The sequence below is a fragment of the Bos mutus genome, chromosome 4 (genome assembly GCF_027580195.1).
Source record: "Bos mutus isolate GX-2022 chromosome 4, NWIPB_WYAK_1.1, whole genome shotgun sequence".
Classification (NCBI taxonomy): Eukaryota; Metazoa; Chordata; class Mammalia; order Artiodactyla; family Bovidae; genus Bos; species Bos mutus.
The window spans coordinates 110,888,132-110,915,111 of record NC_091620.1 but is presented as its reverse complement, the minus strand read 5'-3'; the positions used below and the strand labels follow the sequence as shown (position 1 = coordinate 110,915,111).

Genomic DNA, 26,980 nt, shown 5'->3' with positions numbered 1-26,980 from the left:
AATACTATTCATTTCCAAGGCATTTTACCCAGCTAAACTTACTCATTCTTACATTTTTAAGGGTATGGGTTTAAATGTCACCCACCCAGACATGCGGGCGACCCTCATTACTGGGGTTCCTCGTGCTCCTACGCTTGTATGGGTGTGCAGAGACAGGGCCTGCTCAAGAGCGACCCCCGAGTGTGGACCCCCATTGTACCCCTCCGACCCCCTCGCCCCAGCCCCCCCTTTCCCCCCTCTGGGCCCCGTGGCTCCAACCCGATGGGATGCTGCACGTCCAGGCAGTATCCCAGGTGATTGCCACTGAGCAGAACAGCCCCTGGCTCCAGTCACCTGTGGCGCTCCCGCTGTTCAAGACAAGATGAAAACCTGGATTTTCATGTTAAATACCTAGATGTTTAAATTTCCATGTAAGCTAAACTGTAGTTCCCATCCCAAGAATCTGTAAGAATCTACCTAGTAAGTCATTTCTGGTCTAGTCCCAATACTTCTGTTGCCACTGCTGCTGCTAAGTCGCTTCAGTCGTGTCCGACTCTGTGCGACCCCATAGACGGCAGCCCACCAGGCTCCCCGGTCCCTGGGATTCTCCAGGCAAGAACACTGGAGTGGGTTGCCCTTTCCTTCTCCAATGCATGAAAGTGAAAAGTGAAAGTGTTAATACAACCTAAAAGAACAGATTACTTTAAAAAGCAATTTTCAGCAGCTTCTCTACCCTTTTCATAGTTGTGAATTACTGTGGCAATTCTTTAAGAGCTGAAAAAGGTGATATTTAGTATTAAAACATCTCTTGGCATCCACGATCATCTCAACGTGGAAATTAATTTGGGCATGTGTGTATTTTCTCTTCCCTTTCAGGTTTTCTGTTGTTAAAGAACAAAGGCCACGTTTCTTCATCTTCTCTTGCTTCCTTAAAGATTTATGTTACACACCTCTGAAAACTAGTTGATTTGGCATAATTCATAAAAGCTGTTTGTGTGGGATTTATACTTTTAGAAAAATCAGGTCAAGTTCAAAAAGTCAAACTGTTATATACTCAGTGGCTTTCGATTTATTGTAACTGCCCTCTTATTGGATCAAACTCCTGATTCCTTGTACATGAAATGAATAAATCTTATTTCCATTTGAAGGGGAAAAAAAGTACACGTTATGGTCTAAGAACTTCTGGGGCCAAATCTACGGACCAAGTGAGAATGTCTAACAGCTCAAGAGAGAATCCAGAAACTGAGCCAGAAGAGCTCTGGTAGAAAGCAGGGAGGCACTGGGTACATGCTTTATTTCTTCCAGGTGATAAGGGCTGGGAGGCCTGGCATCTGTTCCCTATTGTTCATCTATTCCTGCCTGTCTAGACAGCCCTCCAACTCAGAGTAACAGAACTGCTAGTTAATAATGTGTATGTGAGTAGAACTTGAAATTGATTTCTATTCAAATAGAAATGTGAATAGATTTGAAAAGAATCAATTTTTCTTCTGACAGAAAGTCTATTATGACTGACTGGATGAGTTCTGTCAATTAGAATATATGACACATCTGAAATCAAATGAGCTAACTTTTCCGCTCTGAGGTTTGACTGGATACATTTAAAGCAAAAGTACAATAGATATCCCAGATATTACATCCTTTGCCTCTACTAAACTTATGATAAAAGTTAGATGTAGACCTAAAGTTTTCCCAGGAGGTACACAGATTTTCAAATTATATTCTGGAATTTTGTTGTTGTTGTTTAGTCGCTAAGTTGTGTCCAACTCTTTTGTGACCCCATGGACTGTAGCCCACCAGGCTCCTCTATCCATGGGATTTTCCAGGCAGGAATACTGGAGTGGGTTGCCATTTACTTCTCCAGGGGATCTTTCCAACCCATGGATCAAACCTGCATCTCCTGCATTGCAGGTAGATTTTTTTACCTCTGAGCCATCAAGGAACCCATATTTAGGAATAAATGACCAAAAAACTTAAAGACCACTGCCTTAAGGATACTTAGGTTTATCAATATGATAAACCTAGATGATATTGTGAGCTAATAAACATATATCTGGCCTTTATCCTGTTTCAGAAATCCTTGGAATGTCTTGTTTTACCACCATGGACTGACTGTGTCCCCCCAGAAATCATGTGTTGAAACGCCGACTCCCAACGCGATGGTGTTTGGATGTGAGGCCTTTGGGAGGTGATGAGGGTGCAGTAAGGTCTTGAAGGCGGGGCCCTCATTAAGAGATTAACACTCTTATAGAAAACAGACTACAGACTGGGTTGAGGGCTTTCGCCAGGGAACAGTGTCAGCAGGCACCTTGCTCTTGGACTTCCAGCCTCCCTAACTGTGAGAAATGAATTCCCATCATTCAAGCCTCCCAGTCTGTGGCAGTGTGCTGCAGCGGCCTCAGCTGACTGAACAGTAACACCCCCCTTTCTGCTGTATCTGACGTCCGGGAAGGGGAGGGCAGCAGGGCTGGGGACTGCGTTCACTCCTGTGGCCAGTGCTTTATTCCATCGTGTCTGCTGCTGCTGCTAAGTCGCTTCAGCCGTGTCCGTCTCTGTGCGACCCCATAGACGGCAGCCACCAGGCTCCCCCGTCCCTGGGATTCTCCAGGCAAGAACACTGGAGTGGGTTGCCATTTCCTTCTGGATGATGGAAACTCAACGTACCAATGCTGAACGCCATTCTTGAGGGAGCTTCCTGATGGTGACCACATGGATGTATAGGAGGGAGACTCACACTGAGCCCTAGGGACAGGAGCGCCTGTACTTGGGCACTCCTAGACCTGGGCTCCCGGTCCACTGTTCATTTACAGCCTATGTGCTAAAATGACATTTGTAAGTACAGCACTTCGCCAAGTGTTTTCAGTCATTCTAACAAATGTCAAACCTGAGAGCATCACAGAAAGCCCCAGATTTGAAGTGTGGGTAGCCTGGGGACCCTGCTTGCAGCTGGCATCTAAAACAAGGGCACTGCGGTCAAGACCTTTCCCTTCCACTTGTAGAATCAGATATAATTCCAGGTAGGTAAGTGTCAGAATCGAATCTAATTATCAGCCACCCACCCACCCACCTGGTGTTGGAGATGGTCAGGGAAGCACACTGGGGCAGGGGGGAGGCTCCAGAACTTTCTCATCTTCCCAAACTGAAGCGCTGTCCCCAGTAAACCCTGACCCCCCATCTCCCCTCCCCAGACCCAATAACCACCATCCTACCTCTGTCTCTATGGACTTGACAACTCTAGGAACCTCATATCAGTAGAATCCTACAGTATTTGTCCTTTGTGACCGGCTTATTTCACTCAGCATAGTGTTCTCAAGGTTCTTCTGAGTTACAGCACGTAACAGAGCTTTCTCCCTTTCTAAGGCTGGATAAGCCCCATTTGTCTGCATGGACATAGTTTGTTTATCCTGTCATCCATTGATGGGCATTTGGGCCATTTCCACCTTGTGCCTGTTGTGAATAACACTGCTGTGAACACAAGTGTCCCAACGTCCGTTCGGATCCCTGCTTTCAGTCCTTTCATCCAGGTACACAGACGTGGAGTTGCTGGATCCCGCAGTGACTCTGTGTGTAATTCTTTGAGGTTCTGCTGTACTGTTTTCCACAGCCATTTTCCACTGACCATTGCCCATTTCCATTTTCCATTGCACCTTTTCCACTGACATTTTAGCCATGAGGCTTAGAGGAGTCACAGAACCTCTGAGCCTGGGGGGGGGGTGGGTTGAGGGAAGGGGCTAGGAAGCCCTTGAGGATGAGAACCAGCAGACTCAGAGATCTGTGCCTCCCTGACTCCTAGACCCGAGCCTCACCCAGTGCTGGTGGGATGGGCCGCTCCCCTCCGTGGCCTCAGGGGTCAGCAGAGCAGAGTAAAGTGAGGCCAGCAGCACCCACAGCAACAGAGGGAGAACCTCAGAAGGAAGGCATGCCAGCGGCATTTCAAGGCCGACTGTGCCAGAGGCCTTCCCAGGGCAGCAAGCACCTCAGGACCCCCTAGTTGCCCTGCGTGAGCGTGACAGGAGGAGCTCCACAGCGGTCCAGGGCGCCCTCCACGGGGCCAGGTGGTCCTGACGTCTGGGTCCGTCACACCACATGACTAGAGGAATCTAACGTCACTGATGAGCGAATTCCAGCAAAACAGCTGTCCCAGGTCACGAGGGAGCCAGGCTCACCCACACTTGTGCATAAGCAGACCATGCCTCGAGGGCGTGGGCAAGACTACACCAGCACCGTGGGCTGAGCACTGTCCTTCCCTCTGGGCTAAGAGGAGCAACACAGGCCTCTTTTAAAGGCCCACACAGGATGGGAGACCCAGCCTCCGCGTACAGCTCCCACTGTGCCTGATCCAGTGGCACCTGGGCCCCTCTGGACACAAAGTCTGCTCCCTCCGCACACACCTGAACAGATGGAGGGACCCTTCACTTCTACCACACATGTTTCACTGATGCCTGTGTGACAGTCATCAGTTCAGTTCAGTCGCTCAGTCGGGTCTGACTCTTTGCGACCCCATGAATTGCAGCACGCCAGGCCTCCCTGTCACATCACCAACTCCCGGTGTTCACTCAGACTCACATCCATGGAGTTGGTGATGCCTTCCAGCCATCTCATCCTCTATCATCCCCTTCTCCTCCTGCCCTCAATCTTTCCCAGCATCAGGGTCTTTTTCAACCAGTCAGTTCTTTGCGTCAGGTGGCCAAAGTATTGGAGTTTCAGCTTCAGCATCAATCCTTTCAATGAACACCCAGGACTGATCTCCTTTAGGATGGACTGGTTGGATCTCCTTGCAGTCCAAGGGACTCTCAAGACTCTTCTCCAACACCACAGTTCAAAAGCATCAGTTCTTCGCTACTCAGCTTTCTTTATAGTCCAACTCTCACATCCATACATGACCACTGGAAAAACCATAGCCTTGACTAGACGGCCCTTTGTTGACAAAGTAATGACTCTGCTTTTAGATACGCTGTCTAGGTTGGTCATAACTTTCCTTCCAAAGAGTAAGCGTCCTTTAGTTTCATGGCTGCAGTCACCATCTGCAGTGATTCTGGAGCCCAGTGACAGCCGTACCTAACCTTTTAAAAACTTTTCTTTTTAAACCACTTTCTGGTACGTGTGTGCTCAGTCGCTTCAGTCGTGCCTGACTCTTTGAGACCCTACGGACCCCCACCAGGGGCCTCTGTCCGTGGAATTCTCCTGACAAGAACACTGGAGTGGGTTGCTGTGCCGTCCTTGAGGGGTTCTTCCCGACCGAGGGATGGAAACCCGGTCTCTTCCGTCTCCTGCACCTGCAGCCGGGTTCTTTGCCACTAGCGCCACCTGGAGGAGACCCTAATAGGAGCAGGCGTGCCCCACTCTCGTCGGGGCTCCCAGGCTGGCCCAGTGGGTGGGACCTAGGCCGAAGTTCTCCTTTTCCGGGAGGACGTTAAGGCCACTGAGTACCACTCGCTTTCTACCTGGTGAATGTCTGCGGGGCCCGCGTGTGCACGGAGCATGTGCGTACGTGGACTTCTGTTTTGTGTGCGCGCACCGAGCACACCGCACCAGCACAGTCGCACCACCCACACAGCTGAACCAGCTCTCCAGGTGCCCTGCGCCTCAGTTCTGGCGCCCGTTCTCTCTGCCAGCGAAGGATGGGAGTTGGAGCGGGGGTGGGGGTGGGGGGCAAGTCGCGGGTGGGCGGGGAGGGCGGTTGCCAGCGCAGGATGGAGGGGGGGACCCGGGCACGGGTGGGCGGCGAGGGCGGGGGAGCGTCAGCTCTGGGGTCGACCCGGATCTCTATTAGTCCACAGGGTCGGATGTGTCGCTGGAAATAGGTGTGATCAGCTGCTTTTACCCCATTGGGTGGGTACAGCGCGGCCCCGCGGGTGAGCCAACCCCTTCCCACTGTGGCCAGCAGAGAGCGGCGCAGGTCCCGCCGGGCGCCTCCGCGTGGCCTCGGCGTCTGTGAGGAAGAACCTAGTCTCGAGCCCCCCCTCCCTCGTCCTCGCCGCCGAGGGGGAGAGGACCAGTGAGCAGGTTTCAGGAGGCTCCATCCGTGGACGCGGGGCAGGGACTGCCGGCCCGGGAGACGCCGCAGGGACTGCGGTCGCAGGATTCCGTTTCTCTGGCTGTAAACAGCTTCTCGTGCTGTTGACTGCCAAGCTCCTGCCGTCTCCCCGCTTCACACGGGGCACCCCACGTCCACACCTGCGTGAGAGCGGCACACACAGGACCCACCTGCAGGTCCCCGCGGCTCCTCACGGGACTTGAGCCTGGTGACCACACGCACGGGGTCCTAGCCCCACACCTGGGCTGCAGGGGCCGCCAGCCAGCCCACCAGCCAGGCATTCGGAGACTGACCCTGTCTGCCCCTGCACCCAGGTTTGCGGGCACAGCAGACCCGCGAGCAGACGGACTTGGAAATGTCTCCGTTGAAGCCTGGGGCACTGGGAATTGGGGGGCAGATGTGAGCATGGTGACAGGAGCCTGGGAACAGCTCCTGCAGCCTTGAGCCAGAGTCAGAGGCTGCCAAACGCGAGAGGACACACATATTCCAGGACCTGCCAGCTGCTGGGGGGCTGCAGGCGGCTCCTTCTGGAACAGCCTCAAATTTGGGGTGCAGCAGATACCCCTTGAGGGGACCGAGGGAAAAACCGCAGGCATTCCTTCTCCACACTGCGGCCTGTAGCAACTGGGAGCCAGGAGGTGTTACAGGGGGTTCACTCAGCTCACTGCGCCACAGGCCAGTTAATGGAGAGCAGGTGCTGAGGCAAGGAATACAACTTTATTCCACAACCAGGCTGACAGAGAAGGTAGATTAAAGTCTCAAAGTAACCACCTTGAGGTCTGGATGCCAGGTTCTTTTATAGAACAGAGATGGGGAAGGTGAGGAAACAAAGTTAAAAGGCCATTGATCTTGCAAATATCTCCTAGAATGACAAGCCTTGGGGAAGGGATGTGTTCATTCCTTCCTGCAGCCATCCACAGGTGGACAGGGTCCTAAACAAAGGCACTTCGGTTTAATATTCCGGCAGCCAGGCAGGACTCCCCCAGGCAAACCATTATGTATAAACAGTATCCTTTTTGTGAAGAGGAGCAAGAGGGAAGCAAGAGTTAAAGTAAAAGTTCTAACATGGAGTCATTATTGGCCCCTCCCTGTAATAGAGGGGTCTTGGCATCTGGACCGGCGCCCAGCTTGGTGCCTCTTGAATGACTTGATTACCAACCCTCAATTTGGGATGAACCTCAAAATCTCAGGAAAGAGGCTTTTTGAAGAGTGCATGGACCATACTCATACATCAACACCACGGTCCCCACATGATTCCCCAAACCAAAAAGGCACAGGTGCAGGCCTCGGTGTACAATCAGAAAACAGCCCTCTGAGAACCTAAAACAGAGTTGAATACCGAACATTACAAGGGTGTAGATGTGCCAAAAAGGCAACCAGGGCACCTGCCTCTGGGCTGGGGGACCTGGGGATACCCCAAAAACAGCTACTGCCAGACACGTCTGAGACAGGAGAGGACACCCTGGAGTACCCTCCAATCCCTTTCCGCCTCCAGTCTGGAGAAGGGCGTTTGACCCCAGGAGGAAGCTGAGGGACACGGAGGCACTGATGCAGGGCTGCTTACAGGCAAAGTGGACCTGAGTCTCACTTAGTGAAATCTGACTACAATTAGTATTTGCAAGTCTGAAAAAGCTCCCTAGAAATATTTCAAATATTGAGGAACTTTCTTAAAGAAAACCCAAATCAGGCTAACATGGGGGCATGCTCCAACGAAGCTTTAAAAAAAAAAATCCTTGGACTTCCCTGGTGGCTTAACGATAAAGAATCCACCTGCCAATGCAGGAGACACAAGTTAGATCCCTGATCCGGGAAGATCCCACTTGTCTGGCAGCAGCTAAGCCCCTACATTACAACCACTGAGCCAGTGCTCCAGAGCCTGTGTGCCACAAATCCTGAAGCCCGCATGCCGCAAGGCCCGTGCTCCACAAGACACGCCACCACAGTGAGAAGCCCCGACTCACCACAACTAGAGCAAAGCCCACGCAGCAATCAAGACCCAGAACAGCCAAAAAATAAATTAAAAAAAAAATTTTTTTTTTAATCTGCATAGCTAAGGCAGGATTTTCTTTGCCTCTGACCTGAAATCAGTTCCCTAGATTCTTGTATAAAGGATCCAGGAAGTCACACAGAGGAGATTGTGGCAATGATTTTATTTGCAGGAACCACAAACGCCCTCTAGATAAATGTTGGGGGATCAGGCCTGCATCAGGCGCTTCTTGATGAATTGGCCTACTAGCCGCTGGGGCCGCTGCTGGTACTCGGCCAGCACCTCGTGGGGGCTGCTGATCTGGTCTCCTTCCAGGCGGTTGAGGAGGGTGACGCACACCACGGCCGCTGCAGGGAGCAAACGTCAGGTCAGCACAAACAGGGGGATTTCTAGCTTAATCCCGGGAGACCAGCCTCCACTCCTCACAAGGTGTGGGATGCAGAGCATCCTGTCCCACTGTCTCATGCTCCGGCTGCCTTTGCGTCCCAAAGAGATTCCCTCAGCGAACCTCAGGACTAGCTCGGGCCCCTGTACTGCCTTGAAAGGCTGTGATGAGACAACAGGGATGGCAGGATTTCTGGAAGCAGAGCTGGACTGGAGGGCTGAGGCCAGGAACTACAACTCAGAAATCCCAGGACCTCTGAGGGCCAGATTCACTGGACAGCTGGCAGAGGGCAGCTTTCTCATCTTTCTGGTTCCTTAGTGGCACCTGAGTCCAGCAGAGACACTGCGGATCCTGCTTTGCAGCGCGTGTCAATCTGAAGAGCAGAGAGGTGCGCTATGCACTCGGCCCCGAGGCATGCCTTGGGGGCAGGGTGGGCGGGTAATCCCCGGAAGGACTTGCGTGAGGAGCGGGGAGAAGCAGGGGGTTCAGCGGGGGGGCGGGGGGCGGCCTAGGGATCCCACCTCGGAGGCCACAGGCGTTGCACATGGCAGCAAAGACCGACGCCTCCATCTCGATGTTGCGGATGCCGGCCGCGTAGGCTGCCTGCAGGTACTCCTGCTTGTCCTTTTCAGTGTAGGAGCAGAGTGCCCCGTCCAGGCGGCCTTGCCCTGGAAAACCGTGGAGCACTCGGCACGGGCACGCAGTAAACACCCACTGCACGCCCATCCCACTCCCCAGACTCAGAGGTGGTTTCGAGCCCGCCCGGCCTGCTTCCCCTTCAAAATCCGGCCCGCAGTGGAAAGCATGCGAAGCAAGCACAAGTCCGCGGCAAACCCCCAGCAGGAGCCCAGAGCGCCCCTCACCCTCATAGAAGTCCAGGGTGCACATGGTGTTGCCCACGACTGTGGGGAACTCGCCGAGCTCCGCGGAGCAGCGCGCCAGCTCCTGCACCAGCTGCTCATCCAGGTCCGTGTTCCGGACCTCTCGCTTCCCGAGGACAATCTGCTCGAACTCCGGCTTAAAGCACGGGTCTACTGCCTGCCGGGTGATGACCACCGAGCCGGGCTCCAGACCTGAAGGAAGCAAGGCGGGGGTCGGGCAGGGAAGGGCCTGGTCCATTCATAGGTACACTGAAAGGTCAGTCAGGCCCTAAAAAGAAATAGGTAAGGACCCCTTTTCGACACCAGATTTATTTTTCCTGATGGTAAAAGAAACGAATGGGTAGAAGATACAGAAAATACGAAAAAGTGCAAAAAAGGGCCTATGCACCCCACTGAGCAGCGTCTTAACAATTGCTGCTGGAACTCTCTGGGGCTCCCTTTACCAGCAAGTGTTCAGCTGGTCCCTGTTTTGTAGTTGTTTTTTTTTTTTTTTTTTTCTTTAGTATTTAAGGTTTTGAGTAAAACAAAAGTAGGCAAGAATACTGTAAGGAATTTCCAGGCTCCCCCAAAACTGGTTCCTGTGGCCACCAGCCCCTGATGCTCTGGCTTCCCTCCAGGAGTGACCCCTGGTGAGGATCTGCTTTCTGGGCCTCCCTGGGTGTTTCCACATTTGTACCAACATTATTCTGCTCCTCCGTCTTTGGACTGTTAATAACTTTGCTTGAGATTTGACCATTAGCATTTCTCACCACTACTTGCTTTAATGGGATGTTGGTTTTCCTAGACATTAAGGAGAAAGAAGCCATGAGAGCTGTTCCAGGGCTCCACGCCCTTACCCCCATATCAGCTGCTTTCATGAAACATTAAAAAATATGACCAATCCTCAAGCTCTGGCTCTGCTCACCCCACTGTGTGTCCATCTGGACTTTCCTTGCTGCTTCAACACAGACACTTCTCAAGTGTCTCCCCACCCCAAGTGTGGACCTGGAAGAACCCTCAGATGGTGGCTTTTATGAATTCATGGTGCCCAGGATTTTCCAGCCGCTTCAGGCCTCAAATTGGAGGGTGCAGCCCTCCTCTAGGTGCAGCTGCTCTTCCTCAGACCCTGCACTCTCTCAGGATACCCATTGGCTATTTCAGAATTCTCTTCTCACATCCATCAGGAACCCCAGAGTTTCTCATGCTTCCTCCTGAGTGGGGGCCTGTGCTACCCACCCACTATTCCTATTTTGGGATTTGGGGAGATGCCATGTCACACTTTGCTGTTGAGGATTTGGGGTCCAGCTCTTTAGTTGATCTGTCCATTTCTATGGAGCAATTTTGGGAGACTCAAAACCCACCCTACTCCCTCCAGAATTCATTCTCTGGTTATTGGTTTTAAAATCCCTGCAGAGCAAGAACTCAGGAAAAGTTTGGCGGCGCTTCTGGCGATACTGGTGCCACGTGCATGAAGGAGAGCCTGCGCACTGGAAAGTACCACAGCTAAGTGGGCAGGGCCCTCCCTAGTCATTGGGGTGTTTTCTGAGAACCCCGTTAAACTTTGAATGACAATCTGCAAACATGGATGCTACCTATCAATCTGTCTATGTAGTGGAAAGAAAATGAGACTATGTATCAAGAAGATTTAGGGCCTACAGAAGCCCCATTCACAGCAAGGAAACCTAAATTTTCAAATTACCGTAAATCCAGGGGAAGTCAGGCCTAGACAGTCAAAAACCAATGCAGAGGCCAGGCCTCCCAGCAGCTCCCAGCTCCTTGATGGGAGTGAGAACTGTCAGAACCCATTTTTCAGCAGAAAAACCTGCCCTGAGTTGGGACATCTGAAAGCAGGACAACTTACATAAAACAAGTTTGTTTCAACGACTTTGGCTTAAAACTCAACATAAGTTTAAGCATTTGGGGATGTTAAAAAAAAATTACGATGAGCACTGAGGGCTTTTAGGCAATTTAAGAACACTTATCTTAATTTTGTATTCCATCTCTTTCTTCCCCCTTTGAGTTTCCTGTAGGTTTTCTCATAAGGTACTTCACATCCTTGCAAGAATAGGGAGGAGTGAGCGAATTGAAGGAGAAAGAGAAATGAGGGAGTAGAAAGAATAAAAAGAGAGAATCAAGCAAACAAGAAGGCGTGAGAGTATACCCCGAAAAGAATGGGTTTTCACATGCGGGTGGCCTGGAAGCTTTCTGCAGCTATTTCTGGGGTATGGGTTGGGAGAAGTAGTTGGACCAAAAAACAACAACAAAAAAAAACACAAATAACAAAACAAACATGTTGTCACACCTGCTGCTGCTGCTGAGCTGTACTTGGGCACAGCCCAGGTAGGAGCTCTGGGTCTCCTCGATGCCCCCCCTTACCCCCAGAAGGTCCCGGTCATGCGCGGCACACTGACCTATCCCACCGGAAGTGCCGATGCGGATGAGGGTGACGCCGGAGCAGCGAGCATGGTACAGCAGCTTGATGAGCTCATGCAGCATGATAGCGATGGAGGGGACGCCCATCCCGTGCTAGAACCAGGGAGAAACACTAGCGTCACGCTCCGGTGGAGTCTCTGTGTGCCCTGTGGTGCATTGCTAAGTGGTCGTAAAGAAGATGAACTTCAAAACGTAGTTAAAAATTATGACTATGTGGGGAAGGTTTGCATGATGCTGTTGAACGGATGACCCCATCTGATGCACCACAAACAATAGAACGGATCTCAGCTGAGGACCAGAAGCCTGCGGTTGCCAGGTAACGAGCAGCCCCTCTGGCCTGGGAAGCCCTGCACACATTTTCCCCTTTCTCCACATGCTCTGCCGCAGCCATCCTCAATGGCTGGCCTGTGGCTCCGCCCTATGAAGCCCGCTGCCTCTCCACCCCCAACCCTCGCCCTTCTTCAGAGGTCTGCTGGAGTCACGGCCACCAGGAGCTGATCCAAGGTGGAGCAGTCCTTGGAGGATGTGTTTGTCATGGAGTCTGGCATGTGGGAAGTGCTTCCATGGATTATTAGTATCCAGATCTGAACACGTCTTGATTCCTGGGTGTGTGCAGTGTTGTTGAAGCTGCCAAACATCTCAGCTACTCAGAGCAGGGGCACCCTCTGGGCAGCCTTACTCTATGGCAGCATTTGCTTAATGTTCCTGCCTACAAAGGAACCAGAACCGGGAACCGAGAAACACCAGAGATATGTGTTCACTCACTGCTGAATCACACATGTGTGATGTAAGTCCCTGTGAGGTGGCCAGGGCGGGGGCCACCTGGTCCCGGTCCTGGCTCTCCCTGGGGCCCCGGTCTAGGCAGGTCCTCCTGGTTTCCACCCTGGGTCCTCACCGCGTGCACACAGCCGGGTGGGCGTGCACCACCATGTGTGTCCATGTGTGTCCTGGCCTGTCCTGAAGGCAGGCCCCAGCTCCAGGCTCCCCTCACCCCTGCCCCCCCTGCCGGGCTGTGTGCAGGGCAGGCGGGGAGCCTGCAGAGCCGGGAGCCCCGGCCTCCCGCCAGGGCAGGTACTCACGCTGACCGACAGCACCGGGCCCACTTTAAACATGGCGTAGCGGTCAGTGCCCTCACAGATGTTGGGATAGTCAGCACCCGGGTGGGCAAAGCCCAGCTCCATGGCCACGTACTTGATGAAGGCTTTCATCCGGGAAGGGCTTCCTCCAACACACACAAACTGCAGACAGAAAACAGAACCCCGTCAGCAGAGGGAATGCACCCCGTCTGAGGAGCATGGGTCCTCAAAGTGGGACCCCCCACTGCAGCAGCATCTCCTGGAACTTGCTAGAAGTGCAGGTCCCTTCCCTGGCCTACCCCGGACCCGCTGTGTATGGGGAGCCAGTAATCTGTGTGCCGTGGAGGCCCCCTGGTGATTCCAGCATTCCTTCAGATGTAAGAAGCACTGGTTCGTGGACTCAGTTCATTGCTATTGGACCCAACAGTGTGAAGCAATCAGACGCACAAAATGCAGGACAGCCTCGCCCTCGCTGGGCAGATTAAATCCAGGCTCCACGCCAGCCCGGGGTCCATCCGTCTGTGTGGGCGGCAGCTGTGTGGGCATCCATCTGGGTTCGGAATAAGGTGGGGCAGGACCCTCAGTGTGCAAGCAGCCTATCCATAAAATGGACTTCTAACCGCTCTTTCACCTGCCGGCAGAGAACCCAATGGCCAATTTGAGAAAGAGTCAGGGGCCAGTGGGGGCTTGGGGAGTCGTAGCTGTGGACGGAGCGGGTAAATCTCAGAGACACAGAACCTGCGGTCTGCAAAGTGCAAAACAAGAAAGCTCACAAAAGAAAAACAAATAAGTCACTCCTAGGGACTCAATGATCAAAGAATTATTAGTCTCTAAACATAAAAAAGAAAACTTTTACAGTCTAGAAAAAAATTATAGGTTAGATTTAAGGGAAGAATGGAAATGGAAAATCGTCCCTCAGTTTGAAACAAACAGCATGAAAGAACCAGGTGGCCAGTGGGACATAACCTGGTCATGACCTTATGATCCCATGAGGCAGCCCTGGATCTAGGGTCAGCGGCCTGTTTCAGTTTAGAATCCTAAACTTTAGTCCACTTTAAAAGTCCTCTATGAGGACAATTCTGGACCCAGGCACTTCAGGCTCCGGACGAGGGGAGCCTGGAAGCTGCATTCAGCAGGTTAAGTCATTGAAGGAAGCAGCTCAACAAATCGATGTGCATCTTAAATGACAGACAGCAAGCAGACATGGTGACTGCTCCTCCTCGTTATCCCTCAGTCCCCCAGAAAAGATTTAATGTCTGCTCTTTTCTAGTCTCTCAATGAAGCTTTAAGAATATTAGTGATCTTAGGACAAATTCCAAGAATTGAAAGCCCTGAGCATTTTACCTTCACATCTCCAAACATGGCTGGGAAATCGTGCGTGCTAGTGCTGAGGCTGAAGTGGTAGAGGATGTCTTCCTTCATTGCTGCTATGTGGGGATTGCAAAGCTGCACCAAGTCACTGCCCAAAACAGGAAAGGAGACAGTTTACAGAACCAGTGTCCAGTGGCCAACTGGACCACTGAGGCACTCTGTGCCAGAGAGGCACGTGGAACCCAGCAGCGGGACAACCCCAACCTACAGAGGCTTCTGCTCCATCTGAGTTCCCCCCACTCCTCCCCTTCACCCCCTCTTCACTTCCAGGGCTGGTTTTGGAGGGTGATCAGACAGAACTCACAAGAGCACCGAATGGTATACAAAGCTCAAAATGCCAATTCACTCTATAAAGAGTGTAGCCAGTTGCTACCCAACTCAAGCTCACTCAACATATAAATGTGGCTTTGTGTTAAAAATAATATACTTATCACAGGAAATATGCATGGAAATAAAAGTAAAAAAATGGCCTATAATCCTCCCACTCAGAGATGGCTTTTCCAATCTGACGCCTTTCCTTTTCCTTTCCTTGCCATTAGCCAGCACTTAGCTGGTACAACCATCAAAAGAGAGTGATGAGAAAAGACATCTTTTCATTTTGTTTTTTTCTCTGCAGCTGCTTGAAACTTTGTGTGGTTTGCATTGTATTTCTCTTGGACGGTACACTGCTAGCTGGCAGTAGGGGTCAGCAAACATTTCCCAAAAAAGACCAAATGGTAAATATTTTTTCCCCTGAAGGTCATATGGGCTCCATCACCTCTTCTCAACCCTGCTGTTGTCACATCAAAGTGGCCACAGACAACATGCAAATGGGTATGGATGTGTTCCAATAAAACTTTATTTTTAAACATGATGCCGAGGTCTAGATTGCATCTGCAGCCTTAGACACACCTCCTTCTACACCTGTGCCTTCCAGATCCCAAACACAAGTGTGCTGCCCAGTGCCAGGGGCAAAGAGGGAAGCAGCACGGGGCCCCAGTTCACAGCAGTTAGGACCTTCTATTTCTTCCTTCTGAGTCAGACTTTCTGCTCAGAACCCACTGATCACATTTCCTTCTCAATCTAACTGTGAGAAAAAAACATCCAGGAGAAGGTCTAAGCGTCCTGGGATTTGTAAACACCACAATGCGACTGACCCAGGCCACCTCCTCTGCTGTCTCTAGCCCCTGTTTTCCTGGCATCCACTGGTCCTCGCTCTAGACCAGGCTCTAGACCAAAGGTGTTTGCTCCTCTGTTTTCTGCATCTCATCACTTCTTCCTTTCCCTTCTCACATTTCCCTCCTATTTCCTTAGAATGGCATCCAAGTTAATTCACAGCCCAACAGTGTCAAGAAGCAATACAAAAAGAGGTAAACATTTTTCTGCAATGCAAATGCATTATTTTTTGTGTTAAGACATGTCAATAAAAATTATCAAGTGAAAAAAATTAAAAAAAATTTTAAAGACGCAAACAAAATATTAAAGAGAGACAGATCTTTTTCTAAAGGGGAGGTGCTGATGGCTGGCTCGCAGGACGGCCCTGGGGCAGAGATGGGAGAGTCTTACTCAGAAGAGGCCACCTGCCCAAGCCACAGTCTGTGCTGGACCCCAACCAGTCCCAGCCAAGCCCACCCTCCTGGGGCAGGGGGTCTCTTTCCAGGGGACCAAATCCAGCGGGGACAAATCCCAAGCTTTCCCTGAATGCCTTCTGAATCTCCAGGCCAAGCTGAAATTCTGAAGTCGCAACACAATCACAGCATCTGAAGCTCCTTTAAAGGTAATTGTTTTACTACAATTATGGTTCTTGGCCTCCTTCAGGATGTTCACAAGACAGACTACAAACAGAAGCGTTACTAGGCAAGCATCGGAACTGACAAAACAGGATGTGACCAAACAACTTTGTCACTTATTTCAAAATACGAAAGCTTTCTTTCCTCTTTCATTCCAGGAAGAGAAGGAAATAGGGTGTAATTCTGGAGACATAATAGCGAACAGAACAAGCCCAGACTTACTTTTGTTACTGAGGCTTAATTGACCCGCAGTGTTGTAATAGAGTCAGGTCTACCATAGTGATTCAATTTTTTAAAGATTGTACTCCATTTTTAAAAAGGATTTTAAAATAACAAGTAAAAGACATATTAATGGAAAACTGTTCCTCTAGCCTACACACAGTTTCAAACTTGACTGTATCTTCCTTTATTCTGTCACTTTATTTAACAAATATTCGTTGAGCACCTACTCTGTAAAAGAAATGGGTGGCATGCAAAAGGAATGAAACCTGACTTATGATTCCAGGGGTTTATCAGCAGGGAGGGAAAAACATGGCTATTGGACAAACTGGCCCAGATGTCTAGGGTCGCATGGTCAAGAAACAGGCAGAGAGACTTCCCTGGTGAGCAAGTGGCTAAGACTCCATGCTCCCAATGCAGAGGGCCTGGGCTTCAATCCCTGGTCAGGTAATGAGATCCTGCATGTGCCAACTAAGACAGATCTCACGTGCTGCAACTAAGATTCAGCACAGCCAAATAAATACAAATAAACATTTTCTAAAAAAGGGGCTGGCAGATGAGGAAGGGACTCTGAAACCAAAGGAGGGGTCACTGCACCTCACCTGGTGCCCAGGTCCCCTTCTCCAGCCTTTATTTCATAGTATCCCCACTCCATCAGCCCCCAGGGTCCTCAACTTGGGGGCAGAGGTCAGGGAGAGGACAGTGGGGACAGGGTGTGTTTGGCTGTCAATGATAGGAAGCACTCAGGACCCTACTATTTCAAGTAAAGTTATCTCTGCAAGCGCCATTCCCGGGGCAGCCCCCAAAATTGAAAATGGGCCAAAGACTCTGCAGGGAAGGAAGGAAAGGGCAGGTGTCCATGTGGGATTAGGACGTGAGCAGGTGACCAACCTGTGTGAGGCTCCAGAGGACCTCCTGAGGAACCTCCAAGAAGAGAACCAAGGAGCCCTTCTTAGAAGGGAATCCTGAGAAAAGAGTTTTATGTATAGTGAGGACTGAATTCAATTAAATATATTTTGTTACTAAGAGTAATTGATACGAAACTGAAGCTTGGTTTTCTCTCTGTGCTAAGAGAATAAAGTTTTCTTGGAGGGACGTTCCTGGTGGTCCAGTGGCTAAGATGCTGCGCTCCCAGTGTAGGGGGTCCAGGTTCGATCACTGGTCAGGGAACTAGCTCCCAACATGCCACAACTAAGATGCAATGCAGTTAAATAAGTGAAAAATGAATACGTATTTTTTTTTAATGTTTAAAAAATAAAGTTCTCTTGGAATATCAAGCCGTTTTCCCTACTGGATTGTACGTCTTTGCCTTTCAGGTGAGCTGTATTTGCTTTTGAAAGATTGTGCTCTCACTTTGGTTAAGTGAATTAAGTATTGTTCCACAGTGACCTAAGGTCCTATTTGACCAAGTGTTTTAAAACTTTTTTACTATTTTGACAGACTTCCCAAATTCTCCCTGAGGTTGACTTTGGGATTCTTCAGAAAGGACCCCTGAAGCATCTCAGAGAGAGTAAAATTAAACTCATGAGGCTTATTTGGTATGTTAAATTACATGGGCAGCATTGTCGTGGTAAATATTCTTAGGTTACATTGTGTGGGTTAAGTATTACTAATATACATGTTCTAGAAATTATATGCCACTCCTTAGAATCTGGTACATCCTGATAATGTTTATAATCATAATTGTAGTTATTATGTTAAAATTTTGTATGTCACAGAAATAGCCAAGTTTCTTTACCAAATACAATGTAATCAGACCTTTAACCTTGCCTTTTTAAGTCATTTGTCATTTACAGACCGCTTCATCTTCAAAAAGATTCCACAGCAAGAACTTTCTGGTAATTCCCTAGCAGTCCAGTGGTTGGGACTTGGCACTTTAACTACCAGGACTTGGATTCACTTCCTGGTCGGTGGTTTTTATTTATTTACTTTTTTGATGGGGGGAGTTGCTCATTTTGTTTTTTGCCTTGCTTAGCAGCTTATGGGACCTTAGTTTCCCAACCAGGGATTGAACACGTGACCCCTTCACTGGAGGCTCAGAGTCCTAACCACTGGACCTGTTTTCCAGACACAGGGAAACTCTTCCCCTCAAGCTAATTACAGAAATTTGGTAAATTACACGTTAGTAAGTACAATTCAGACAGTTATCTTTTCTACCTGATCTCTCCAGAAATTGGAAACTCTTCCCTTCTCATCAGCTTTATCAGGTAATAAAATTAATTAATAATTACTAATTGAGGTCTGTATTTACTGACTAGGATGCATTTCTCAGATGACTCCTTGTTGCTGTGCTACATTATGGTACAGTTTGTTTCTGAAGCTTATTACAGTAATCTATCTTTGAACGAAGATCACATGTACCATGGCCTGCAACCAGGGGATTATACATGTGGGAAAGACATCAGATAAAGGACTTTTGGAAGGGACTCTATTAGGCTTCCTTAGACTTTGATTAAGATTAATACTGCCAGACCAGGACAAGAAAATTATGATATCTGAAGTAGACATCTGATCCAAGATGCCAGACCAGGCCTGTAAGCTAATTACTTTAATAATTGCTCACACTTTTGCTTATAAACCAGAAGTATTTCTTCCTTGGGCTCAGTCATTTTTAAGTTTCGAAAGTCAAACTAATTGCTGAGTTCGTGGCCAATTACCTCTGTCCAGTACTCCTAGGTTAACTTGGTGGGTTTCTCCTCTCTTACTGGATGGCCTTTAGGTCTAAAAGTATTGAAATCATACAGAGTCTGTTCTCTTATTACTGTGGAATTATGTTAGAAATTAGTATCAAAAGATATTTCAAAATAACCCACATTTTCAAGTGCAATGTGACATTTACCGACAGAGATCTTTGACTTAGCCATTGGAAGTCTCAATAAAGTTAGGAGACTAAAGAAACACAGGGGCTGATTGCAGAGAAGAAAGCATTTAATGAGAAATTAATAGCAAAGATACTTTAAAAATCCCATGTATTTGGAAATTAAATGTCCATTTTAAATGATGTGTGTATCTAAGAAACCATAAAATGGAAAATTAGAAAATATTTGTAACAGAATAAAAATGAAAAGAGAATTTACCAGAATTTGTTGCATGCAGCTGAAGCTGCTCAGTGCAACTGAACACATGAATCTTGAATAAGGGATGAAAACAATGGACACTAGCATAAAATTTTGTTAGATTTAAACAAAATCTCTACTTTAGTTAACAATACTGTATAACACGTTTCCTAGATATTTTTTTATAACATAGTATTTCTTCATATTCTCAAAATTGAATTAGAACTTTCAAGCCTCATTTAAATTTTTTTTAAATCACCAAGGTAACAAACTTTCTAGACATTTAGCAGTAATACCGATGCCAAAATACACGGAACTATATCAAAGTTTTGAGTGAATGCTGCTGCTGCTAAGTCACTTCAGTCGTGTCTGTGCAACTCTGTGCGACCCCATAGACGGCAGCCCACCAGGCTCCCCCGTCCCTGGGATTCTCTAGGCAAGAACACCAGAGTGGGTTGCCATTTCCTTTTCCAGTGCATGGAAGTGAAAAGTGAAAGTGAAGTCGCTCAGTCATGTCCGACTCTTAGCGACCCCATGGACTGCAGCCCAACAGGCTCCTCTGTCCATGGGGTTTTCCAGGCAAGATTATTGGAGTAGGGTGCCATTGATACATAAATTACAAATCTAGCATTCTATTCATACTAAGTCAAACAAGTGGAATCAAAACGCCATAAATTTTTTAGCTGTCATCTTCCTCCTTAATCTTGTGAGGGGTCATGACAACCCATGACTCACTGCTCTGTGGACGTGTATCTGGATTGTGTAAACTGTCAGTAATATGTCGTGTGTGCGTGCATGCAGGCATGCTAAGTCTCTTCAGTCGTGACTCTTTGTGACCCTATGGACTATAGCCTGCCAGACTCCTCTGACCATGGGATTCTCCAGGCAAGAGTACCAGAGGAGGTTGCCATGCCCTTCTCCAGGGGATCTTCCCGACCCAGAGATTGAACCCATTTCGGACATCTCCTGCACTGGCAGGTGGATTCTTTACCACAAGCACCACCTGAGGAGCCCCAGTAATACACCATTTGATGTTACTACACTTTGTCTCAAAACCGTTGACCTCTTTTGGGCAAAACAGTCCTTAGAGCTTTTTGAAAAGCCATCTCCTGGGTTATAATTCTCAGGCTAACTGGAATATAATTTTCCTTTTTTTTCTCATATTGACTATTAATTTTTTTTCATCAGTACCAGCAATGCACTAATATACATAAAAGAGTGGCCATGTGAATCATACAGTGGATAATGAACAACTGGAAAGAAATAAGGAAAGTGTTTGAAAGTCAGAACCAAGAGAGCTGGGAGGGCAGCAGGGACTGTGACTCAGAAAGTGTCCAAGAGGAGAAAGCTTCTTATAAAGTAATCATTGGATTGCATTGAGCTCCCCCTTCCCCGAAATCTTATGTATTGACCTTCCCCAACGGCCTCTTTGGAGTGGCCTCTCAGAGCTATCTGAGGCTGCCTTCCAGGCTGCAGTCCTCTTTTTGCCCCAGATAAAATTTAGCTCAAAAAAAAAAAAAAAAAAACAGAGTGTCCGGGAGTAAGGAAACCCCACTGGATACAGGTCTGAGCGCTTGAATCCTTGAGGGACAAACACTCCAAGGCTGCAAGCTGTGCCCGGCACCAGGTGCCAGGCGTTCTCAGCCAGCTCAGCTGCCAGCCAACCCAGCGTTCAGTCCCCCAGACCCCGCTCGGCCTCAGACCCAAGAACCAAAGTGTCCACACGCCTCAGCTCCTGTGGGCTCGAGGTCATCCCCACCAGCCTAGGCCAGGCAGCACGCAGGTCACCTTACTTGTGATCTTCCGGCTTCTCCGTTTCAGCCGCGGTGGAGGCCATTCCCTCAGCTGAGGCAGGACCCTAGGAGAAGACGGCAGAGTCTGTGAGAAGGTAATAGTGAACATTTTAGGAGTTCATCTGAGGGCACAGCGATCGCAGTCCGTGGTCACCCAGGGAGCTGGAGAGCGACCCACGGAGAGAAGGTGGGAGCAAAGCGAGTAGGTGACTGACGGCCGCAGCAAGAGGCCCAGATGGCTGTGTGTGATGGTTGTTCGTATTGTTTTGAATTTGCAGCCTTGAGGCATTTATCGCTTAGATTTCAGTTTGCTGACACGGGCTGCCTCAGCATTAGAGCCACCACGGTCCAGTGGGCTCCTTGTTTAATTATTTGAACGCTAGTTAATCCTCCCAATAGGAACCACTGTCGCTCAGTCAGCAAGGCCACGTTAACCTGTGGAAGGCCAGCGCCTTCGAGAGGAATCCTACATTTCTGCATCACGTGCCAGCACGTAACAACCAGGAAGGCTGCTAATTTCAGAGAGCAGCTGGTGGAAATATACCCAGAGTGTGGGCTGGCGTCTCATGCAATCCCTGGGGCAAGACAGCCCTGACCCAGCGGACTACACCGGGCTGCCTCATCCTTCTACAATCTTAACTCTCCTCCAGCTCAGGGCAGGAAGGGAGCAAGCAAAGGCAGCAGCTCTCCAGAGCCTGCCATGGAGGGAAGGGAAGGACCTGGGGCAGGTATGGATCAACCCACCGCCCTGCTCCAACTCAGAGCGGGAAGAAGGGAAGGCCATGAGAGGTAACCAGAGTTATCTTACTGACACTGCAGCGCTGAGCCTGAGGATCTGCCAGAGGTGAACACGGTGAGTGGATTCTGCATGGAGCCACCCCCAGCAACCCCAGCTCAGGCTCTCAACCTGGAACCCCACCAGCCACTTATCAAAAAACCAAACCCACCAAGCGAAAACCCAGAAGGTCTCCTTTTGGAGAAAAGGATCGATGGCTGCTGTTACACAGTTAAATTTTGACCATTTTTAGAAAATGCTGAAGACCAAAGAATATTATCATAATTGGGTCTGGGGCACAGATTTTTCTGGAGAGTTACCTTGTCTCTCCTCACCTGGACTTCATCCTCCCTTAGCATTTATAGGACGCTTCTCAGGAATTGCCAGCCTGTGCATGTATGCGTGCTAAGTCACTTCAGTCATGTCTGACTCTTTGCAACCCTATGGACTGTAGCCCGCTAGGTTCCTCTGCCCATGGAATTTTCCAGACAATACTGGAGCGTGTTGCTGTGCCCTCCTGCAGAGGATTTTCCTGACCCAGGGATTGAATCTGTGTCTTCTAGGTCTTCTGCATTGGCAGGCGGGTTCTTTAAACCTGGTGCCACCTGGGAAGCCCAGCAGCCTGAGTCCATCACAAATTGATTGTACCCAAGTTGGGCAGGGCAGGGTGGTTGTTGGGAACCTCTCATCCATAGCCAGGTGACAACCCAGACTTGTGATGGGAGTGCAGGGCTTGGGGTTGGGGAAGGCGGACAGTCTTGTTGGACTGAGCCCCTAGCCTGTGGAGTCTGACACTGTCCCCAGGTAGACAGTGTCAGAACTGAATCCAACTGTAGGACTCCCTGATGGTGTAGGAGCTGGTGTGGAGAACTGCTTGATGGTGTGGGGAAAACAAATCAGAATTGTGCTCAGTGATCAAACTCTTAAGGGCATAGTTTGCCTTTACAGCATCCAGCAGGCAGATGGATGAAATGAGACGCAGACAGCCCAGTTTCTGAAGAAGCCTGGCATCCAGGAAACACCACTCTCGTCACGTGCACCCTGCAGGCAGCAGCTACCGCCCCTCTGGGATCCATCTCATTGTCTGTAGTAAGTGCAGACACGTCTTCCGGAGCACCAGCCCACAGCCTTCCTTATTGGCCCTCACTGTCCCCTGAGAGATGAAGTCGGGCAGAGGGTCATGGAGAGTCAGTCACCTCCTCCTGCAATCTGCCCCCTCTGGTCTGCCAGCTCTTCCTCTGGGGGTGGTATGGGGGAGGCGGGTATGGGAAAGAGGAAGGGTGAGAGGTGCCTTCCCACAGGGCGGCAGCTGAATCACAGAGTTCAGAGGGTAGCCCAGGGGTCCTCAGGGAGAATCCATCCCTATTTTCCAGGAATTGAAACTTAGCCACAGAGAAGGCATCCTGTCTGGACTTGCTAGTGTTACTCTCTAGCCCAGTTCTTTGCTTCCCTCTGAAGCAGAGCATGCATTTTCTCTGTCTTATCCTTGCCCTCTGCCACCCTGGACCTCAGCTCCTTCCTGAAGTGTGGTAGGCTTCCTAGACTCAGTTTAGTGCCTGACACGTGTTCCCCTCCAGGCTGTGAGCTCCCCACCCCCAAGACAACTCCTCCTGGGGCCAGGTCCTGGCTTTGCCGACAAGAAAGCTTTATTTAACCAACTTTGTGCAGAGAAGATTACAGCCTTTGCAATGTTGTAATTGGTAACTTCCTCACTAAATATCTTAAGATGTTCAGGTGGAGTGAGCATGCATGCACGTTTGCCTAAGGAATCCTGGTACAACCACCAGAGCCGTATGTCACTCTCAGAAGGAGCTGGGTGTGGAGGATAAATGATATGGCTACCCCACTCACCCAGTGAAAGGTCAAAGATGGGGAGGGGGTGAAGGAAGTCCCTCCCCTCTCTCAATTCACTTGCCCTCAGACCAGCTGGAACAGACGGGGTCCAAGAGCCACACCGCTGTCACAGGCAGACTGGTTGCTCACTCAGACTCACCCTTATTCTGCAGGCCACCAACAAAGTGAGCGCCCCACTTCTGTAAAAGGAGACCCTGGTGATGCGTAAGAATAACCAATCAGGGAACCATGTGAAGGTGGAAGTTCAGAAGAAATTTTCAAGTTAATAAAAATGTATAGGGGACTCCCCGTGGCCCAGTGGCAAAGACTTCGAGCTCCCCATGCAGGGGCCCTGGTTGGGGAACTCCATCCCACAGGCTTCAGCTAAGACCTGGTGCAGCCAAATAAATAAATCTTTTAATGTGTATGTGAAGCTTGTGGGTAAAAGGATGTCACCAGTCACTGCTGTAAACAATGTTGCCTCCACCAAGTCCTCAGCCAAGGCAGCCATCCCCATGGTGCACCCCAGGAAACTCAGGATGGAGAAAAACAAGACGTTGGCCCTAGGAGGTTAAGATGAACATCAGGTGAATGATTTCAAGAAGCCCAGCCTCTTACATCTTCCCATACATAGAAAAGCGCTGAGATCATTAACTTGAGATGTCTGGTTTCTGCGATTGGCTATAATCTTCTGATGTTCAACTTAAACGTCTGGCTTTTGTTTTGCTCTCAGCAGAACTCCTATATATCCTGGGTCCACTCTTATCTCTTTGGAGCATTCCTCACAGCTACCTGAAAGGCTGTTCCCCAGACCTAAGTCCTCAGTAAGTCCATCAAACAAAACTTAATTCCCAACTTTTAAGTTGTGTGGTGGTGTTTTATTTTTTGTCAAGAAGATGCATTATTTTTTTCCAGCCATCAAAGGAATCAGAAAATAGGTCCTTCACCATCGAGGCCAAAGTCTGTCCCCCTGGGGTTAATGCAGACAAAGAGAGAGGGAGCCCACCAGGGTGCACTGCAGTTGGTTCAACTCAGGTCACAACTTAAAGAGCGTTGGAAGTTTAAGTCTCACAGTCCTGTCCGACTCTTTGCAACACTATGGACTGTAGCCTGCCAGGCTCCTCTGCCCATGGGATTTTCCAGGCAAGAATACTGCAGTGGGTTGCCATTTCCTTCTCCAGATCTCCCCAACCCAGGGATAGAACCCACATCTCCTGCATTGCAGGGAGTCTTTACCATCTGAGTCACCAGGGAAGTCCTTGTGCAGTGTAACTAGAAGTCATCATAGGTAAGCTCATTCAGAGAATTTAGGGAACATTTTTGACAACTGCTTTTTCATTTGCTGTACTGAATTAATGCTATCATGCACCTGTTTCTTCCAACAGACAATATGCTTATGTATTTCCTAAGGACACACCCTTGATGTTGTACAACTGACGTTCAGCCTGGGCATCACCCCAGGTCAATACTTGTGTGGCACCCACTTCATTTCCTCCGTGGCAGAGAAACGCTAGCACTGAATCAGCACCACAGTGCTGTCCACCCACAAAAGGTGCCACCCGGTGCTGCCCACCCCTATTCACCCAGTACAGCTGTGGCCGGAGCGGAAATGTCAGGGGGGATTCAGGTGCTTGCCTCATACTTTTACTTCACCTTTTTAGTAACTCAGAAGCAAAAGGCAAGGGAGGAAGGGAAAGCTATACCCATCTGAATGCAGAGTTCCAGAGAAGAGAGATAAGAAGCCCTTAAGTGAACAATGCAAAGTAGAGGAAAACAATAGAATTGGAAAGACTATAGATCTCAAGACAATTGGAGATAGCAAGGGAATATTTCATCCAAAGATGGGCTCAATAAAGGACAGAAATGGCAAGGACCTAACAGAAGCAGAAGATATTAAGAGGTGGCAAGAATAAACAGAACAATACAAAAAAGGTTTTAATGACCCAGATAACCATGATGGTTTGGTCACTCACCTAGAGCCAGACATCCTGGTGTGTGAAGTCAAGTGGGCCTTAGGAAACATTACTACAAACAAAGCTAGTGGAGGTGATAGAATTCTAGATGAACTATTTAAAACTCTAAAAGATGATGCTGTTAAAGTTCTGCACTCAATATGAAAGCAAATTTGGAAAACCCAGAAATGACCATGGGACTGGAAAAGGTCAGCAGCTTTCATCCCAAAGAAGGACAAAGCCAAAGAAGATTCAAACTACCATACAATTGTGTTCATTTCACATGCTAGCAAGGTAATGCTCAAAACCCTTCAAGCTAGGCTTCAGCAGTACGTAAATAGAGAACTTCCAGATGTACAAGATGGATTTAGAAGTGGCAGAGGAACAGAGATCAAATTGCCAACATTCATTGGGTCATAGAAAAAGCAAGAGAATTCCAGAAAAAACATCTACTTCTGCTTCACTCACTATACTAAAGCCTGATTATTTTCTTGGGCTCCAAAATCACTGTGGACAGTGACTGCAGCCATGGAATTAAAAGATGCTTCCTTCTTGGAAGGAAAGCTATGACAAACCTAAACAGCATATTAAATAGCAGAGACATCACTTTGCTGACAAAAGTCCATATAGTCAAAGCTATGGTTTTTCCAATAGTCATGTACAAATGTGAGCTGAACCATAAAACAGGCTGAGTGCTGAAGAACTGATGCTTCCCAACTGTGGTGTTGGACAAGACTCTTCAGAGTCCCTTGGACAGTCAAGAGATCAAGCAAGTCAATCCTAAAGGAAATCAACCCTGAATATTCATTGGAAGGACTGATGATAAAGCTATAACTCCAATACTTTGGCCACCTGATTCGAAGAGCAGACTCATAGAGAAGACCCTGATGCTGGGAAAAATTGAAGGCAGGAGAAGGGGGTAACAGAGGATGAGATAGTTGGATATCATCACCAACTAAGTGAACATGAGCTTGAGCAAACTCCAGGAGATGGTGAAGTCTGGTGTGCGGCAGTCCATGGGGTCACAAAGAGTTGGACACAACTTAGCAACTGAACAACTACAATGCCTTCCTATTTATCTGTAAGATAGGAGAAGGTGCTAAGAATTGCACTCATTAGTCATTCAAGTAAAATCACCAACAGGTGTACCTGTTAAGGTTTGTATCAGCACGTGTTGTGTGTATAGAGAGAGGACAAGATGCAGGACTCTGAGTCCAGTGTAGTAAACATGTGTGAACATGAACTCCAATGCCTGTTGGCCTAGGGAGAGCCAGGTAAAGGCACAAACTTCTCTAGTTCAACGTGAGGAACGAGTTGTTTCTTAATGATCCCGGATTCCTCGAAATAGCCAGGAAAGATGCAGCCGAGAGAGGACAGGACAAACAGTATTCACAGCGAGGAGACCTGAACCCATGAGACATGTGGAGGATGCAGAGCCAAGCAGCTCAGCAGGCTCGG

At 49.0% G+C, this 26,980-nt stretch overlaps 1 protein-coding gene across 3 annotated transcripts in view; it reads right to left on the bottom strand.

Moving 5' to 3' along the window:
• Positions 1 to 8,144: 8,144 nt before the first annotated feature.
• Positions 8,145 to 26,980, bottom strand: part of UPP1 (uridine phosphorylase 1) — a 28,615-nt gene continuing 9,779 nt past the window's right edge. For all 3 annotated transcript variants that reach the window (XM_070369896.1, XM_070369895.1, XM_070369894.1), the window contains exons 2-8: positions 20,963 to 21,027; positions 14,099 to 14,213; positions 12,758 to 12,916; positions 11,657 to 11,771; positions 9,249 to 9,458; positions 8,907 to 9,053; positions 8,145 to 8,347 (exon numbers count right to left, since the gene is read on the bottom strand). In XM_070369896.1, coding sequence (XP_070225997.1) covers positions 8,208 to 8,347; positions 8,907 to 9,053; positions 9,249 to 9,458; positions 11,657 to 11,771; positions 12,758 to 12,916; positions 14,099 to 14,213; positions 20,963 to 21,006 — 930 coding nt within the window. In that variant the 5' untranslated portion in view covers positions 21,007 to 21,027 and the 3' untranslated portion in view covers positions 8,145 to 8,207. The remainder of the gene's footprint in view (positions 8,348 to 8,906; positions 9,054 to 9,248; positions 9,459 to 11,656; positions 11,772 to 12,757; positions 12,917 to 14,098; positions 14,214 to 20,962; positions 21,028 to 26,980) is intronic.